At 34.8% G+C, this 18652-nt stretch overlaps 3 protein-coding genes and 2 pseudogenes across 3 annotated transcripts; 2 read left to right on the forward strand and 3 right to left on the reverse strand.

The window, feature by feature from the left end:
* Positions 1-922: 922 nt before the first annotated feature.
* Positions 923-1368, reverse strand: LOC131806173 (histone H2A). Its single transcript, XM_059130125.1, has one exon. It carries the CDS (start codon positions 1331-1333, stop codon positions 959-961), a length of 375 nt encoding a protein of 124 aa, XP_058986108.1. The 5' UTR covers positions 1334-1368; the 3' UTR covers positions 923-958.
* A 5308-nt stretch (positions 1369-6676) lies between these two features.
* Positions 6677-7224, forward strand: LOC131806174 (histone H2B). Its single transcript, XM_059130126.1, has one exon. The coding sequence runs from the start codon at positions 6812-6814 to the stop codon at positions 7184-7186; it is 375 nt and encodes a 124-aa protein (XP_058986109.1). The 5' UTR covers positions 6677-6811; the 3' UTR covers positions 7187-7224.
* A 1711-nt stretch (positions 7225-8935) lies between these two features.
* On the reverse strand, positions 8936-9468 carry LOC131806171 (uncharacterized; annotated as a pseudogene).
* A 2285-nt stretch (positions 9469-11753) lies between these two features.
* Positions 11754-12121, reverse strand: LOC131806186 (histone H2A-like). Its single transcript, XM_059130144.1, has 2 exons — positions 12019-12121; positions 11754-11974 (listed from the first exon to the last, which is right to left on the reverse strand). Exons 1-2 carry the CDS (start codon positions 12119-12121, stop codon positions 11754-11756), a joined length of 324 nt encoding a protein of 107 aa, XP_058986127.1.
* A 5398-nt stretch (positions 12122-17519) lies between these two features.
* On the forward strand, positions 17520-18015 carry LOC131806175 (histone H2B-like; annotated as a pseudogene).
* The last annotated feature ends 637 nt before the right edge of the window (positions 18016-18652 follow it).

Genomic DNA, 18652 nt, shown 5'->3' on the forward strand with positions numbered 1-18652 from the left:
ATTTTATTTAAAAAATTTTCATTGAATTAATTTTATTTTATTTATGTTCAATTTACTTATTTAAATTTCAATTAATTTAATTTTTCATTAGATTATTTTTTAAAAATCACATTTTTCGTTTTATTAAAAATTATTTTATTTATTTCCTTATTATTAATTTAAAATTATTTAATTTATTTCCTTATCATTAATTTAAAATTTTTTGATTTCATTTAAAGTATCTTTTATTTTCATAAAATGTATTTATTATTCCAAATTTCTTTAATTTATTTCCAAATATTTTCATTTAAATTTGCTTAAATTTTCATTAATATTTGCCTTAATTTTTAAAAATTTTCTTATTTTATTTTAATTTAATTATTAATTTACGTTATTTTATTTTTCTTTGTAATTATTTTCGTTAATTTTCATTTCATTATGTTACTTTTCTTCTATTTTTTGTGTTAAAAATTTTCCATAGCACCACAATGCGCTTTTATTTTCATGTATGCGTCGATTTATTTCCACCAAAAACACTACTTTGCCGCCAAAATTCCATTGCAAATCATCTACTTCATGCCTTCCCCAAAGAATGCGCTGGGGTACGATTTTTTCACATAAAATTACTACAAAGCCACCACCAACTGCCACATGCTTCTTCTTCATGCTATACATACTCATTTGGTGACGCCACGATCTCTCCTCTCTCGCGCTCTATTCCTGAAATCATAAGAGACAACAACAACGACGACAACACAAATATGCAACTGACAACGAAAAACAGTTATTCTGCCAACGTCTCATAGAAAATTATTGAGAATTTTTATTTTTTTTCATGCAAATGTAGCTTGACGCAATTTTCTTTCTCTTTTCAAATATTTTTTGTCGTCCTGAAAAGGACGGATTGGTTGATTTTTCTATGGAATTATACGATGGTCTATATTCTTCTTCTTCATTCCATAATACCTTTCGAAATAATTTAGGCTTTCTTTTCGGTCTTCTTGGGCAAGAGAACAGCTTGGATGTTTGGCAATACACCACCTTGGGCAATGGTAACGCCAGACAGCAATTTGTTCAATTCTTCGTCGTTACGGATGGCCAATTGCAAGTGACGGGGAATGATACGAGTCTTCTTGTTGTCACGGGCAGCATTGCCAGCCAATTCCAAGACTTCAGCAGCCAAATATTCCATGACAGCGGCTAAATAGACGGGAGCACCGGCACCAACACGCTCAGCATAGTTGCCTTTGCGCAACAGACGATGGATACGACCGACGGGGAATTGAAGACCAGCACGATTGGAACGGGACTTTGCCTTTCCCTTAACTTTGCCACCTTTACCACGACCAGACATTTTCACTTTATTTTAGTTTTAAACACTTCACTTAAGCACTGAAAAACACAAATGATAAAAATTTTCGCCTTTGCTTTTTTTTTTTTTTTGCTTTTGAAAATGCCATTTATTCATTTAATTCAGTTGATGTGTTACAATGTTTTACTTAAAGGCTAAAGTATTATTTATGATTATATAAGGTATTCTTCTCTAGGTATTTACATACATGTAAGAGATTACAAAATTTTTGTGTTCGTGTCATACATTTGTATTAACAATCATTTAGGTTTATGTTTTATTAAAATTCATATTAAAGAAGGCCCAAAAAATTCAAAAAAGGCAATTATTAAAAGAAAAAAAAAAATTATAATTTAAAAATAACTTATATACTAGGCTTAAAACTAAACTTATGACTATGATTTATATAAGAATAATATTTACAGTATATACAAATTTTTAAAGCCTACTGGTCAGTATTATATACTGAGTCAGTGGCTGCATCATATCTACCGAACCTGCGGTGATAATGAATGAGAGAATCTTCATTATATAATAGGCCTTCTTCATTTAGTTTTAGAAGGGCAACTGGAGGGATGTGTTTTTGTCTGATAAGTGTGTTTATATCAAAATTTATTTGTAGGAAATTATTTACCATACTATTTTCTAAGTTTTGGCATCTATCAAAGAATGATAATGCATTTTTCACCATGAATGCGTCTATTCTGCACAAATCTGCTGCCCTATAAATACTTTTGTTTGAGGGTCTTCTAATTTCTCCATTTTCATTTATGTAAGGTCTAAGACCTACGGCTGGAGATAGAATACGTCTCTCAAACGAGCGCAGCCTTTCCATTTGGGACGATGAGATATCAGCCCATGCTGGGAAGGAGTATGTTAAAATTGGCCTGATTATTTGTTTATAAATCAGCAGTTTAATTTGAGGGGTAAGTCCTCCTCTCATTATAAAAAGTTTTTGATATGCGAAAAATAGTCTTTTCGCTTTTTCCATTACAAAGTCAATGTGTTTTATGAAATTAAATTTCCTGCTGAACATAATGCCTAAATATTTCATTTCATTTGAGGCAGGTATTATTTCGTTACGTATTTTTATTGTAGGTGTGAATCTAGCCAATGTTGGATATGTTGCCCTGGGCTTACCACTTAGCACAATAGATGTACATTTGCTGACATTGAGATTGAGCTGCCATAGATCAAAATATTTTTTAAGTTTTTCGAGGTATAAATTGAGTCTCCTTTCAAGTGTATGGCCAAAACGTCCACGTAAGGCAATCAGAATGTCATCTGCGTAAGTTAAAAGCAGGCCGTCGTCAGGTGGACCAGGAATGTCGCTTATGAATATGTTGTACAGGACCGGCCCAAGGAGTGAACCTTGCGGTACACCCGCTTGTACCTGTCGCTGCCCAGACATATTATCACCGACTTTTACCCTAAATGTCCTGCTTTCAAGAAAACTCGCAATGAGCCTGCATATATTATGGCTGAAACCAAAAGATTGCAGTTTATAAATTATTCCATTTTGCCAAACAGTGTCAAATGCCTTTGCAAAATCAAGGCTAACAGCCATAGTACCCATTTTCCTCTCATACCCTCTGGTGACATAATTTGACATAATAACCCAAATTGAAATTCTCTGAGAATATTGCGGTCCTCCATTGTTGATTTTAGTTTTTCTAAAATGAAATATTCTAATATTTTTCCAAATGGGGATAGGAGTGAAATGGGCCTATAATTGCCGCATTGTTTTCCATCCGCTTTTGGCTTTTTAATTGGCACTATTAGAGCCTGTTTCCAACTAGATGGAAAGTAGCCTATATTTATACAATGGTTGCACAAAAGGGTTATGAAAGTGAGGATTGTATTACCCACTTTTTTGAGGGCAATATCGGGAATCCCGTCAATACCGCATGATTTTTTTGGTGGTCTTTTTTTGATTGCTATAGCCACCTTTTCTGGATTTACAAATCCCCCTTCCCGCCAGAGGAAATTACTATTAATTACAGCGCCATCAGCTGTAAGTTCATCAGAGAAGTTCACTATAGGCATTCGCGAAACAATCCCATCCACAGCCTCATTTACAAGTCTGTGAATAGGACTGTTTCCCGAATCAACCCCTAAATTATGAACTCTTTCTAAGTGGTCTGCTAGAAGTTCAGCCTTACTACTGTCATCAGTAATTTTTGATCCATTGGCATCTATTAAAGTTCCTATCGGCTCTTTGTTGGATAGACCAACTGCTCTTTTGATTTTGCCATATGTTTTTGAATTCATATGTATGCCCTCCAAATAATTTTTGTAACGGTCCTGTTCAAAGTTAGTGACTAATTGTTTTATTATTATCCCTAAATTTTTAATGTCGGCTCTAATTACATTGTGTCTGTCAGGGTCGCCTGATCTCCTTAAGATTTGTCTTAATCTTTTACGTTCTTTAATGAACCTTAGGATGTGAGGTGGTAATTCACCTAATAATTGATCCCGACATTTTTGCTTAGGGACCGAATGTTCAATAGCATCTTTAAATGCCGTATTTAATGCATTGACACAATTATTAATTTCGCTGGCTGATACATTTCTGTCTATAGGAAGAGCATGACCTGCTAATTTATTTTCCAAGAGTCTATTGAATTTCCTGATTTTAATATTTTTGAAATTATAATATGTTTTTTCAATATTCCTTAAAATATTTTGCATGGAAATATTAATTTCAACAGCCCTATGATCTGACTCAAAATCATGGGTTTTCAAAAGGTCATGTTCTTCTAAAACAACACTTGGTGATATTATAAAAAAATCGATAAAAGAGTCTTCTACAATATTGGGTCTTGTGGCATTAGCTGTTGGGCATATCTCCAAATTTGGGCAATTTATTATGTATGTTTGAAGTTCTCGACCTCTTCTATTTTCAATATTCCCACCCCAGTCACGATGCTTTGCATTCAGGTCACAGCCAATTATGACGTCATTAGCTGCACCCAGGTTAGCAATTTCATCTAGACTATTGGGGTAAAAATCATCTTTAGGGCGCAAATACATTGATATTAATACAATGAATGTCCCATCAGCTTTAAAAAGTTTTACACCACAAGACTCAATATTGCCTGTGTCTATTTCTAAAAATTCAGTTTTATATTCCTCTTTGACTAGAATTGCTGTGCCTCCACCTGATCTGCCTACTCTGCACTGTTTATAAAGTGCATATCCCTCAATACCGAATTTGTGCCTGCTTGTCAATTTATGTTCTGCTAGAAGTAGAACATCAGGCTTATGAGTTTGAATAAATAAATTAATGTAGTGTCTTTTAACTAAAGACACTATAGAATTGGGATTGAGAAATATGCACTTCAACATTTGTATCCTTGCAAATACATCAGGAGTTTTAGAAAGGCAGTGGAATCACCTTCTGCCTTTTGTATTTCCTGATACCTATCTTTAAATTGTCCGAGATCTTTCATAAGATCTGTGAGGTTTCTACCAAAAGTTGTCCTACATTCATCAGCCATTGTGATGGCTAATGATGCTGGTCCTTTGGTGGTAATGTTATTTTTTATAATTTTTTGTGAGTTATTTGTAGGTATATTATCTGGGGTACCTAGTACATTAGCATATGTTAAAATGTTTTTAGCTGTGGAGATTCTGTTTGATTTTGCAGAATTAATTGCAATTTTTTCTTCTCTCCTTTCTTTCTTTTTTAGGAGGATGGCATTTTTTGTAGGGCAATCACGGGAGTTAGCTCCATGGCCTATTTGATTGCAATTAATGCACTTTAATGGAGGTCTTGGTACGTCAGTATCTGCTGTTAAAACATTTGAAGCATTTTTAACCAGACATTTACCACGTTCGTGGTTTTCGCAACACATGTCACAACGATAGGGCATGCCACAATTGGCTTTGACATGCCCAATTCGTTGACAGTTAAAACATCTAACAACATCCCTACCAGTAGCCCTGCTAAAAGAGATATTGCACCTTAAAATTTTTTTGGTTTTATAAAGTCTATTTATATCACGTTATCTGTCTAATTTTAAAATCCATTTAGTTTCTGTAATATTAATTAAATCTACTACTTTTACAGTGAAATTTAAGTTTTCCAAGAATTCTATAATTTCTTCCTTACAAATTTCTTTAGGCAACCTATCGATAATAACTGAATAGGGCAATAATTGTTTTGGTGTGTGAGTGTGATGTTTATAACCTCTTTCTTTAAGTAAAGATGTAATTTTTTGAAAATTTTCTAAGCCAATAATCCTAACGGACATAATTGTACTTCGAATGACTTTAATGCTATAGTTTTCTTTTCCTATAATTCTATCTATTATTCCAGTAAGTTCCCTATATCCAACTTCATAAACTGTTATGGCAGGTAGGCTCTTACCCTTCCCTTTGGTGGTTGCTGCTACGGCAATGGGGGTTGATGTTACTGCTGCTGCTGCGGCTGCTGCGGCTGCTGCTACTGATGACTGATTGTTGTTGCCATTTGTTGTTATTGCAGGAATTGTTGTTGTTGTTGTTGTTTGTTCTTCTTTTCTGTTGCTTGCAGTTGAAGAATATTTTCTCGGTTCTGTTGTAGGCAGCTGTGGCTTCTTGCCTGCCTGTTCTGTCCTGGGCAGCTGTGGATTCTTGCCTGCCAGTTGTTTCTGCGGTTTTGGCATGTTGCCCGCAGTATCTATTTCCATGTCGTCTTCATCTATGACAATCGATGGTGTATTTTGTTGTTTTTGCAAGTCGATTATGACTCTTTTGTAGCTATTTTCTTTTTTTGCTGCTTCGGTTAGAAGGCGGGCTGATTCGTCTTGGAGATGTTTGAGACGAGTGATTTCTTCCATTAGAAGAATGTTGTGTTGTTCGCTTTGTTCCAATTTTTTTTGGATTTCACTTAAACGGGCGTCAAGCTTCATTATTTCATATGATGACTCATCATCATATTTCTGCTTCCTCTTCTTACGCTTTTCAGTTGCTGCCTCCTTTTTCCCGTCGGCAGAAACATCAGCATCTTTGCTACGTGCCAATATAATTTCATCGACACGTAGCACTTCACTTCCTTCGTCGTCTTCTTCCATCTTCTATTTGCCGACGGTAAATAACTTAACCGCCGACACAGCCAAAATTAATGGTGAAACCACAATAGCAGCAACGATGTTTGTATTTCGTTGTGAAACAATATCCAATTTTATCTCTTTTGCTATTTTTGTGGTTTTTACCAGAATTCACTTTTTCACTTTATTTTAGTTTTGAACACTTCACTTAAGCACTGAAAAACACAAATGATAAAAATTTTCGGGCCGAAACGTGCTATTTATACTTTTCTCACACACACATTTCTTCAATAATGGGGTGGTTTGCCTTGTGTGTGCCTGCTAGCTGTGACTACCTGAAATTCTTGTCGACTACAATCTACAAATTCTGTATAGCTGGCCGTTTTGGTTATCATTTGTGAACAGTGTTAAAAGTGTTTGTGTGATTCAAAAAAAATAATAAGTGAAAATGCCTCCTAAAACCAGTGGTAAAGCAGCAAAGAAGGCCGGCAAAGCCCAGAAGAACATTACCAAGGGCGATAAGTCGAAGAGACGTACCAAGCGTAAGGAGAGTTACGCTATCTACATTTACAAAGTGTTGAAGCAAGTCCATCCCGACACCGGTATCTCCTCCAAGGCCATGAGCATCATGAACAGTTTCGTCAACGATATCTTCGAACGTATTGCCGCCGAAGCCTCTCGTTTGGCCCACTACAACAAGCGCTCGACCATCACCAGTCGGGAAATCCAGACCGCCGTCCGTCTATTGTTGCCCGGTGAATTGGCTAAGCACGCCGTCAGTGAAGGTACCAAGGCTGTTACTAAATACACCAGCTCCAAGTAAATGTCTTGATATTTTTCATTTTGCGTCGAAATACTACCTTAAAAGGCCCTTTTCAGGGCCACAAAAAACATTTCAAAAGAGATCATATTTTGTTGAAGCTACAATTTATCATTATTTAATAATAATGAACGAATAAAAATCCATAGAAATTATATTTTTCTCTATACAATGATTTTTCCATGCATTTAGCTAACTCGCATATGTGCCTATGTTTAGCCATTGCTTGTGCGATATGCTATAACAGCCATCGTCGTCGTGTATGTGTGCGTGTGTTAGTGGTGATTTGCCTTGCCGTCGTTGATCAACATCGAATGGGCATCATGTATGTGTGAGCATTTTGTTACAGCACAACGGCAAAGCAACGAAATATAAGGCTGAGGCAGAAATTATCAAAGGAAAAAAATATATTGATGAAAAATGTTAATATTTTGCCAAAATGTCATTTTTGGATGAAATTCTTGAAATTTGACAGAGAATATGAAAATGACAAATTTTTCAAAATTAAGTAGAAATTATAAAAATGACCAAATGATGGGGATTTTCGAGAATTATGACCTGTGGGTAATTAGGAAAAATTTTAAATATTTTATTATCTTTTATGACCTGGGTTAAAAAAACAATCCAGTGGCGTCCACGATTATATTGGCTCAATAAATTACCTAATAAGAACAGTAATTAGCGAAAGTAATTTTTTCCCAAAATCAAACACGTGTACAAATTTACTTATTCATTTAGGTAACAAATATATACGATAACTGTTGAAAATAAATATTTTTCTCTTTTTTAATTTAATTTGTAGCCCTGAAAAGGGCTGTTAGATAGTATGTTTTCGAATATCGAAAATATTGTGGAAAAAGTAATCTTTCTGGGAAAAATTACTTCTTGGCGGCGGTTTTCTTAGCAGCTGGCTTCTTTGCTGCTGCGGCCTTTTTGGGCTTAGCAGCTGCAGTTTTTGCCTTGGGTGCCTTTGGTTTAGTGGCAGATGCTTTGGCGGCGGTCTTTGCTGGTTTAGCTTTAACTGTACCGGTTTTCTTGGCAGCCTTTGCCTTTGTTTTGTCGGCCTTCTTCTTTTCAGCGGTCTTCTTGGCGGCAGAGGGTTTTTTGGCAGCTGCCTTCTTCTCACCAGCGGCCTTTTTAGGGGCGGCAGCCTTCTTCTTTTTGTCACCAGCGGCTGGGGCCTTCTACTTCTTTTCAGCAGTCTTGGCTTTGGGTTCCTTGGAGGCCGAAGCTGACAATTCGTAGAAATTAAAGGCAGAGAATTTTTTCCCGTTAAATTGAATAGTCCACAACAAAAAAAATGATCGAAGGGGAATAAAATGAGAGAAATAGACAAATTTCGCGACAAAAATCATAAAGAGAGCAATTTTTTGTTTAACGGGAAAAGGAAAAAAACAAAATGGACAAAAAAAAATCCCGTTAGCAAAATGTATGTGGTGGTTGTTATTATGAGTCATAGCATTTTTTTCGAAGAGGGAGTACAAAAATGATAATAATTTTGCAAATTAAAGGAAACTATCAAAATGGATAATTGAAAAAATTCAAATAAAATTAAAAAAATAAAATATTCGATCAAAATAAAATAAAAAAAATAAAGTGACGAAAAATAATCAAGGAAAAAAATCAACATGAAAAAAATACTTCTTTATTTTAAAAATTTTCCAAAATAATCAAAGCCCTCAACATTTTTATTTATTTAAAAAAAATACTAAAATTTGTAGATTGAGTGAAAAAATATCTCTTTTTTGTAAAATATTTGTGGTCCTGAAAAGGACCGATTGTTTTGTTGTAAAATTGTTGCTTTTAAAACGTCAAGAATTTAAGCACGTTCTCCACGAATACGTCTGGCCAATTGGATATCCTTATTCATGATGGTGACACGCTTAGCATGGATGGCGCACAAGTTAGTATCTTCGAAAAGACCAACCAAGTAGGCTTCACTGGCTTCTTGAGCAGAGCAGAGCTCTGGAAACGCAAGTCAGTTTTGAAATCTTGAGCGATTTCACGAACCAAACGTTGGAAGGGCAATTTGCGGATCAACAATTCAGTACTCTTCTGGTAACGACGGATTTCACGCAAAGCAACTGTACCAGGACGGAAACGATGAGGCTTCTTAACACCGCCGGTGGCTGGGGCACTCTTACGGGCAGCTTTGGTAGCTAGTTGTTTACGGGGAGCCTTTCCACCGGTCGATTTACGGGCAGTTTGCTTAGTACGAGCCATTTTTCACTTGAATTTTTTCACTTCACTAGAGATATGCACACAAACACTGTAGACACTGTAATAACGTTGCCATCGCCAAGAAAACGAGTATTTATAGAAAATTGTGCTCTTAGCATCAACTTTCGGGGTTGATATGTTAGTGAATTCTTACCTATCGGTATACCAAATGTACACGCACACACAAAAGAGAACATACAATACTAACGGCAAATGTACACACACACATATAACTGTACATACTTTACTTGTGCGTTAAATGGTTGGAGAGAGCCTCAAATTTTGTATAAATACAAGCGGACCTGGGTTGAAAAAACATTCGTATTTTGAACGTTAGTGAAGTGATAAGTGAAATAAACTTAAGTGAAAAAATGACGGGTCGTGGTAAAGGTGGTAAAGGCTTGGGAAAAGGTGGCGCTAAACGTCACAGGAAAGTGCTCCGTGATAACATCCAAGGTATTACCAAGCCAGCTATTAGACGTTTGGCTCGTCGTGGCGGTGTAAAACGTATCTCTGGCCTGATTTACGAAGAAACTCGTGGTGTTCTGAAGGTGTTTTTGGAAAACGTTATTCGTGATGCTGTCACCTACACCGAACATGCTAAGCGTAAAACCGTCACCGCTATGGATGTCGTATATGCTTTGAAGAGACAAGGCCGTACCTTGTACGGTTTCGGCGGTTAAACAAATTCTTGACGCAATTTGGAGAAATCTTTTTTTACAACAAAACAATCGGTCCTTTTCAGGACCACAAAATATATCAAAAAAGAGATACATTCTTGTTGAAAACTATTTTTTTTTAATTAAAATAAATAAAAAATAAACACTTACCTTAGGAAATAAAGAAATTTTATGTCAAAATTTCTAATATTTTTCTTTTTCAGCTTTCTCGTACTTTTTTCTCACAATTCGTGAAAAATGTCTAAAAATCAAATAAATAAAAAATATAAATACTAACTACTAACACTAATTTTCTCCAGAATATTTTCAACGAAAACATTGTTTTACCGAGGTCTCGTATTTTATTCCCGATCATAAACATGCCGTCGGCAACTCACATCGCTAAACACATTTAGTTGTTCTTCTTCTTCCTTTTCGTATTATATGAGTATAACATAGCGTCGCTTTATGTATGTGTTGGTATTATTTAGTCGATATTACTAAAGAACGACCATGCTGTGGTAGCAAAGGAATTTCATTTTGACTTTTTCAAACATTGTTGAATCTTTTCTCAAATTTTATTTAAAAATGGTTGAATATTTTTATTAAATAGATCGTTGATTCATATTATCTTCAAAAATTTCATTAAAAATTTTTAAATTATTCACTAATAATTTCCTTTAAAATTGTATCGAAAATTAAATCATTGATTTTTTTAAAAATTAAAATAACTGAATTTTATTTAAAAATTTTTCATTGAATTAATTTTATTTTATTTATGTTCAATTTACTTATTTAAATTTCAATTAATTTAATTTTTCATTAGATTATTTTTTAAAAATCACATTTTTCGTTTTATTAAAAATTATTTTATTTATTTCCTTATTATTAATTTAAAATTATTTAATTTATTTCCTTATCATTAATTTAAAATTTTTTGATTTCATTTAAAGTATCTTTTATTTTCATAAAATGTATTTATTATTCCAAATTTCTTTAATTTATTTCCAAATATTTTCATTTAAATTTGCTTAAATTTTCATTAATATTTGCCTTAATTTTTAAAAATTTTCTTATTTTATTTTAATTTAATTATTAATTTACGTTATTTTATTTTTCTTTGTAATTATTTTCGTTAATTTTCATTTCATTATTTTACTTTTCTTCTATTTTTGTGTTAAAAATTTTCCATAGCACCACAATGCGCTTTTATTTTCATGTATGCGTCGATTTATTTCCACCAAAACACTACTTTGCCGCCAAAATTCCATTGCAAATCATCTACTTTATGCCTTCCCCAAAGAATGCGCCGGGGTACGATTTTTTCACATAAAATTACTACAAAGCCACCACCAACTGCCACATGCTTCTTCTTCATGCTATACATACTCATTTGGTGACGCCACGATCTCTCCTCTCTCGCGCTCTATTCCTGAAATCATAAGAGACAACAACAACGACGACAACACAAATATGCAACTGACAACGAAAAACAGTTATTCTGCCAACGTCTCATAGAAAATTATTGAGAATTTTTATTTTTTTTCATGCAAATGTAGCTTGACGCAATTTTCTTTCTCTTTTCAAATATTTTTTGTCGTCCTGAAAAGGACGGATTGGTTGATTTTTCTATGGAATTATACGATGGTCTATATTCTTCTTCTTCATTCCATAATACCTTTCGAAATAATTTAGGCTTTCTTTTCGGTCTTCTTGGGCAAGAGAACAGCTTGGATGTTTGGCAATACACCACCTTGGGCAATGGTAACGCCAGACAGCAATTTGTTCAATTCTTCGTCGTTACGGATGGCCAATTGCAAGTAACGGGGAATGATACGAGTCTTCTTGTTGTCACGGGCAGCATTGCCAGCCAATTCCAAGACTTCAGCAGCCAAATATTCCATGACAGCGGCTAAATAGACGGGAGCACCGGCACAACACGCTCAGCATAGTTGCCTTTGCGCAACAGACGATGGATACGACCGACGGGGAATTGAAGACCAGCACGATTGGACTTTGCCTTTCCCTTAACTTTGCCACCTTTACCACGACCAGACATTTTCACTTTATTTTAGTTTTAAACACTTCACTTAAGCACTGAAAAACACAAATGATAAAAATTTTCGCCTTTTGCTTTTTTTTTGCTTTTTCAATTTGCCATTTATTTATTAATTCATTTCGTTACAATGTGTACTTAAATGACTAAAGTAATATTTATGTATTAATTAAACATATTCTTTGTGCTCATAGGCACTTGAATCTACGTTATTTATATTTATTTTGTGTTACACTTAAGTGTTAACAGAGAATCAGTTTTAATTTTATTTTAATCACATTTATATTGTTTTATGTCCAAAAAGTTCAAAAAAGGCCATTTTTTAAAAAATTTTAAATATTATATAAAAATCTTATAACTAAACTTATACTAATTTCTTAATCTAAAAACTTACAACTAACTATATACAATATATACAAATGTTGGTTTACTGCTCCATATTATATACAGGGTCAGTACTAGCGTCAAATCTTGAAAATCTTCTATGATAATATATCAATTTTTCATTTTGGTAGAGGATACCTGCCTCTTTTAATTTAAATAGTGCGACTGGTGGTAGATGTTTTCTAGTACGTAGTACCTCAAATTCTTCTTCGTTGCTAATGAAGTTTTGCACTATACTGTTTTCACTTTCTTTACATTTCTCAAGAAATTTAAGGGCCATCTCCATCATAAAAACATCTATTCTGCCAAAATTTATGGCATTGTAAATGTTCCTATTCGATGGCTTTCTAACTTCACCCTGGCTATTTATGTCGGCTCTTAGGCCAACAGCTGCACTTATAGTCCTTCTTTCAAATCTACGTATCCTTTCCATCTGTGCTGCAGAGACGTCAGCCCAAGACGGAAAGGCGTACGCAATTGTGGGCCTTATTATCTGTCTGTACAGTAATAATTTAACTTCTGTAGTAAGACCTCCTCTCATCCTAAATATCTTTTGATACTTGAAATAAATTTTTTTTGCTTTAACAAGAACATGGTCTACATGCCTGCAAAAGTCAAAATTTTTGTTAAAAACAACCCCTAAATACTTAATTTTATCAGAATACCCTATAATTTGACCATCAATTTTAACATTGGGTATGTGTCTTCTGAAGCTGGGGAAGCTTTGTCTGGTTTTACCACTTAATATCGCAGCAAGGCATTTAGGGACATTCAATTTTAGTTCCCATTTTTTAAAGTAGTCACAAAGTTTTTCAAGATATTTATTTATTTTCCTTTCCACCGTATGTGCATATCGTCCGCTCATTGCTATAATGACGTCATCTGCATATGTTAATAACAGACCTCCTTCTGGAGGCCCAGGAATATCGCTGATGAATATATTATACAACACCGGTCCCAAAAGTGATCCCTGTGGGACACCTGAGAAAACCGGGCGTTGTTCAGACATATCCTCACCAACTTTAATCCTGAAATGCCTATCCTTTAGGAAGTCTGCTACCATCCTACAGGTTTGCCTTTCAAAACCAAAGGATTGCAATTTATAGAGTATTCCCTTTTGCCACACTTTATCAAAGGCTTTTTTAAAGTCTAGTGCTACTGCCATTGTACCCATTTTTCTCCTGTACCCATCTGTAACATAATTAGTGAATGCTACAAGAGCATGAGATGTACAATGTTGTGGCCTAAAGCCAAATTGACAATCTCGTAATATTTTGCGCTCTTCAATGGTCTTTTTAATTCTTTCAAGAATAAAATATTCAAAAAGTTTACTAAATGGGGACAGGAGAGAAATGGGTCTGTAGTCCTCGCAATATTTGCCATTTGTATTTGGTTTTTTAATTGGGATTACCAAAGCCTTTTTCCATTCTCTTGGAAAGTAACCAAGGTTAAAAGCTTGGTTAAATAAAATTGCCAGGAAAGTGCATATTGCGTTTCCGGCTTTCTTTATGGCTATATCCGGAATCCCATCTATTCCACTAGATTTTTTAGATGATCTTTTTTTTATGGCATCTGAGACTGCTGCAGGATTAACAAATCCACCCTCAATCCATTTATTTTCATCCCCTATAATTGAGCCATCAGCTGAAATTTCTTCTCCAAAAATTAGCAGGGATTATGTTCCTCAATTCCCTCCACAGCTTCAACTACAAGATTGTGGAAGGTGAGGTTTGTTTCACCCTCCCTTATTTGCTGTATATTTTGGAGATGGTTAGCCATTAAATTGGCTTTTTCCTCATTATTGTTTATGGGATCATCTCTATCGTTGAATAGAGTATTTATTGGTTCCTTTTGTGATAGTCCTGCAGCAGTCTTCACTTTTGAAAAAGTGGTAGGGTTTACTTTTATTTTTTGAAGATGTGATATGTACCTGTTATTTTCGAAGTTTGTTATCAGTTCTTTTAAAATTATACCGAGATTTCTAATATCAGCCCTAATTATGTTATATCTGTCTGGGTCTGGTGTCCTTTGTAAAATTTTCTTTAACCTTTTTCTTTCTTTTATTAGATTTATGATATTATTTGGCAATTTTCCTAAGGTATAATTTTTACATACTTTTTTTGGAACACATTCTTCTATTGTTTCTTTAAAAACGTTATTTAGTCTTTCTATAGAAATGTCTATTTCTGATATTGTTGCATTTCTATATATTGGCAACTCATGTTCTAATAGTCTTGTTTCTAATCTTCTTTTATACCTTTCTATATTAATTTTATCATAATCATAGTAGGTCATGATCTCTTTTGGTTGGATATTATTAATATTTATTGTTATTTCGACGGCCTTATGATCCGATTCAAAGTCCTTCGTCGCTAATAGACCATGCTCTGTTCTAACAATACCTGGTGTTATCATGAAGTAATCTATGTAAGAGTCTTCAACTCTATTGGGCCTTGTGGGACCTGATGTAGGGCAAATGGTTAAATTGGGGCAACATAATAGATATTCTCTAAGTTCACAACCATTTACATTATTTATTCTTCCTCCCCAGTCTCTGTGTTTCGCATTTAGGTCACATCCAATGACAATATCATTGTTTGCACCCAAGTTCGAAATTTCATCGAGACTGGAGGGTCTAAAAGAAGTTTTAGGAGCAAGATACATAGATACAAATATTATAGGCAGGCCTTCTGTCTTGTATAATTTGATTGCACACGATTCTATGTTACCTGTATTTACTGTAAATTCTTCATACTTATATGAACTTTTTATCATAATGGCTGTTCCACCACCCTTTTTGTCTACCCTACATTGTCTGTGAAGTGCATATCCCTCAATTTGCAGTTTATGTCTATGTGACATTTTATGTTCTGCCAGTAATAAAATATCTGGCTTATGTTTTTTAATAAAATTATTTAAGTAGTGTCTTCTTTCAATAGACACCACTGAATTTACGTTAAGAAATATGCACCTCAACATTTATATCCCTTAATGAACATCAGGAGACCCAGTATAGCAGTGGATTTTCCTTCTGCTTCCTGAATTTCGTGATATTGTTGTTGATATTTTTCCAAATCATTTAGTAGATCTGTCATATTTTTGCCAAAAGAATTTTTGCATTCTTTAGCCAAAGACATGGATAAAATTGCAGGTCCTTCAGTTGCCTTTTGTGTTGTTGTAGTGTTCCTAATTTGGGTTTTATTATTAGCTACTTCTGCATATGATCCGTATCTTGCTCCTAAAATTTTCTCAGCTCTTATTTTGTTGGCTGCTTCTCTTTCTTCCTTTCTCTCTTGCCTTTTCTTTAAAATGGCTAGTCTAGTTGGGCAATCCCGTGCGCTAGCAACATGTCCCTCCATTTTGCAATTGACACATTTTATGGGAGGTCGTTTTGCTCCAATCCCAGTATCATTTTCTTCGCAGTTTTTGCTTAAAATTAAGCAGTTACCCGGTCCATGTTGCTCACTGCATTTGACACAATTGTAAGTCATGCCACAATTGCTTGCCACATGTCCCGGTTTTTGACAGTTTGTACACTGGATGTATTCCCTACCTTTCGCTTTTTTGAATACTACGCTGCAGTCTAATATTCTATTAATTTTATAAAGTTTTTGAATGTCGGTACTACGATCTAGCCTGACTATCCACTTATCAGAGCCTATTTTTGTTATTTTTTGAACAATTACATGGAAATGTTGATTTTCTAGGAAATCTTTTACCTCTTCTATTGCATACATATGAGATAACCTTTCAATTACTACCGAATAGGGCAGTAATTGTTTCGGTGTATGTGTATGAAATTTATATTTTCTTTCCTTAAGAAGATTTTTGATTTTTTCAAAGTTATCTAACCCTGTAATTTTTACAGAAAATACTTCTTTTCTTATAATTTTTATAATAAAATTAGTTTTTCCTATATAAAGGTTCAAAATTCCCGCAATTTCCTTAAACTGGCAGTCATAAATTGTTATAGGTGGTAAATTCTTACCCACTCCTCCATTGGTTTTGTTGTTGGGATTGCCTCTTTGGTTTGCTGCTGCCAGAGAGCGTGAAGTTTTTGCCCCTGTTTTAGTACTTGCCGTTGTTTTTCCATTAATGTTGTTTTCTGCATCTGCATTCATGTTTTCTTCAATATCAGCAGTCCATTCGTCATTGTTGTTTGATGTCCTAGGCAGCTTTGGCTTCTTGCCTGCCTGAGCTGGCACCTGGCTTGGGTCCAGTTTTTTCTGTGGCATTGGTATACTTTCCACAGTATCCATTTCTGTATAGTCGTCGTACGATGAAACAGCTTCATTATTTGTTGTATTCTCCTGTTTTTGTAGTTCAGTTATTATTCGTTTGTAGCTTGTTTCTTTTTTCGCTGCTTCAGTCAGCAGACGAGCAGACTCGTCTTGTAGTTTTTTAAGGCGAGTGATTTCTTCCATTAAAAGTATGTTATGCTGCTCACTTTGTTCCAATTTTTTTTGGATTTCGCACAGCCTGGCATCAAGTTTCATTATTTCATATGATGACTCATCATCATACTTCTGCTTCCTCTTTTTGCGTTTTTCAGCTGCCGCCTCCTTTTTCCCGTCGGCGGAAACATCAACATCTTTGCTACGTGCCAATATTACTTGGTCGACACATAGCACTTCACTTCTGTCTTCTTCTTCTTCCATCTTCTATGTGCCGACGGTAAATAACTTAACCGTCGACACTGCTGATAGTAAAGGTGTAACCACAATAGCAGCAACGATGTTTTGTTTTTTCGTTGTGAAACAAAATTCAAATTTATCTCTTTAGCTGTCTTTGTGGTTTTTACCAGGTTTCACTTTTTCACTTTATTTTAGTTTTGAACACTTCACTTAAGCACTGAAAAACACAAATGATAAAAAATTTTCGGATCGAAACGTGCTATTTATACTTTTCTCACACACACATTTCTTCAATAATGGGGTGGTTTGCCTTCTGTGTGCCTACTAGCTGTGACTACCTGAAATTCTTGTCGACTACAATCTACAAATTCTGTATAGCTTGGCGTTTTGGTTATCATTTGTGAACAGTGTTAAAAGTGTTTGTGTGATTCAAAAAAATAATAAGTGAAAATGCCTCCTAAAACCAGTGGTAAAGCAGCAAAGAAGGCCGGCAAAGCCCAAAAGAACATTACCAAGGGCGATAAGTCGAAGAGACGTACCAAGCGTAAGGAGAGTTACGCTATCTACATTTACAAAGTGTTGAAGCAAGTCCATCCCGACACCGGTATCTCCTCCAAGGCCATGAGCATCATGAACAGTTTCGTCAACGATATCTTCGAACGTATTGCCGCCGAAGCCTCTCGTTTGGCCCACTACAACAAGCGCTCGACCATCACCAGTCGGGAAATCCAGACCGCCGTCTATTGTTGCCCGGTGAATTGGCTAAGCACGCCGTCAGTGAAGGTACCAAGGCTGTTACTAAATACACCAGCTCCAAGTAAATGTCTTGATATTTTTCATTTTCATGCGTCGAAATACTACCTTAAAAGGCCCTTTTCAGGGCCACAAAAAACATTTCAAAAGAGATCAAATTTTTGTTGAAGCTACAATTTATCATTATTTAATAATAAACGAATAAAATTCCATAAGAAATATATTTTTCTCTATACAATGATTTTTCCATGCATTTAGCTAACTCGCATATGTGCCTATGTTTAGCCATTGCTTGTGCGATATGCTATAACAGCCATCGTCGTCGTATATGTGTGCGTGTGTTAGTGGTGTTTTGCTTTGCCGTCGTTGATCAACATCGAATGGGCATCATGTATGTGTGAGCATTTTGTTACAGCACAACGGCAAAGCAACGAAATATAAGGCTGAGGCAGAAATTTTCAATGGAAAAAATATATTGATGGAAAATGTAAATATTTTGCCAAAATGTCATTTTTGGATGAAATTCGTGAAATTTAACAGAGAATATGAAAATATCAAATTTTTCAAAATTAAGTAGAAATTATAAAAATGACCAAATTATGGGGATTTTCGAGAATTATGACCTGTGGGTAATTAGGAAAAATTTTAAATATTTTATTATCTTTTATGACCTGGGTTAAAAAATAATCCAGTGGCGTCCACGATTATATTGGCTCAATAAAATTACCTAATAAGAACAGTAATTAGCGAAAGTATTTTTTTT

This window comes from Musca domestica, unplaced genomic scaffold (assembly GCF_030504385.1).
Source record: "Musca domestica strain aabys unplaced genomic scaffold, Musca_domestica.polishedcontigs.V.1.1 7, whole genome shotgun sequence".
Classification (NCBI taxonomy): domain Eukaryota; kingdom Metazoa; phylum Arthropoda; class Insecta; order Diptera; family Muscidae; genus Musca; species Musca domestica.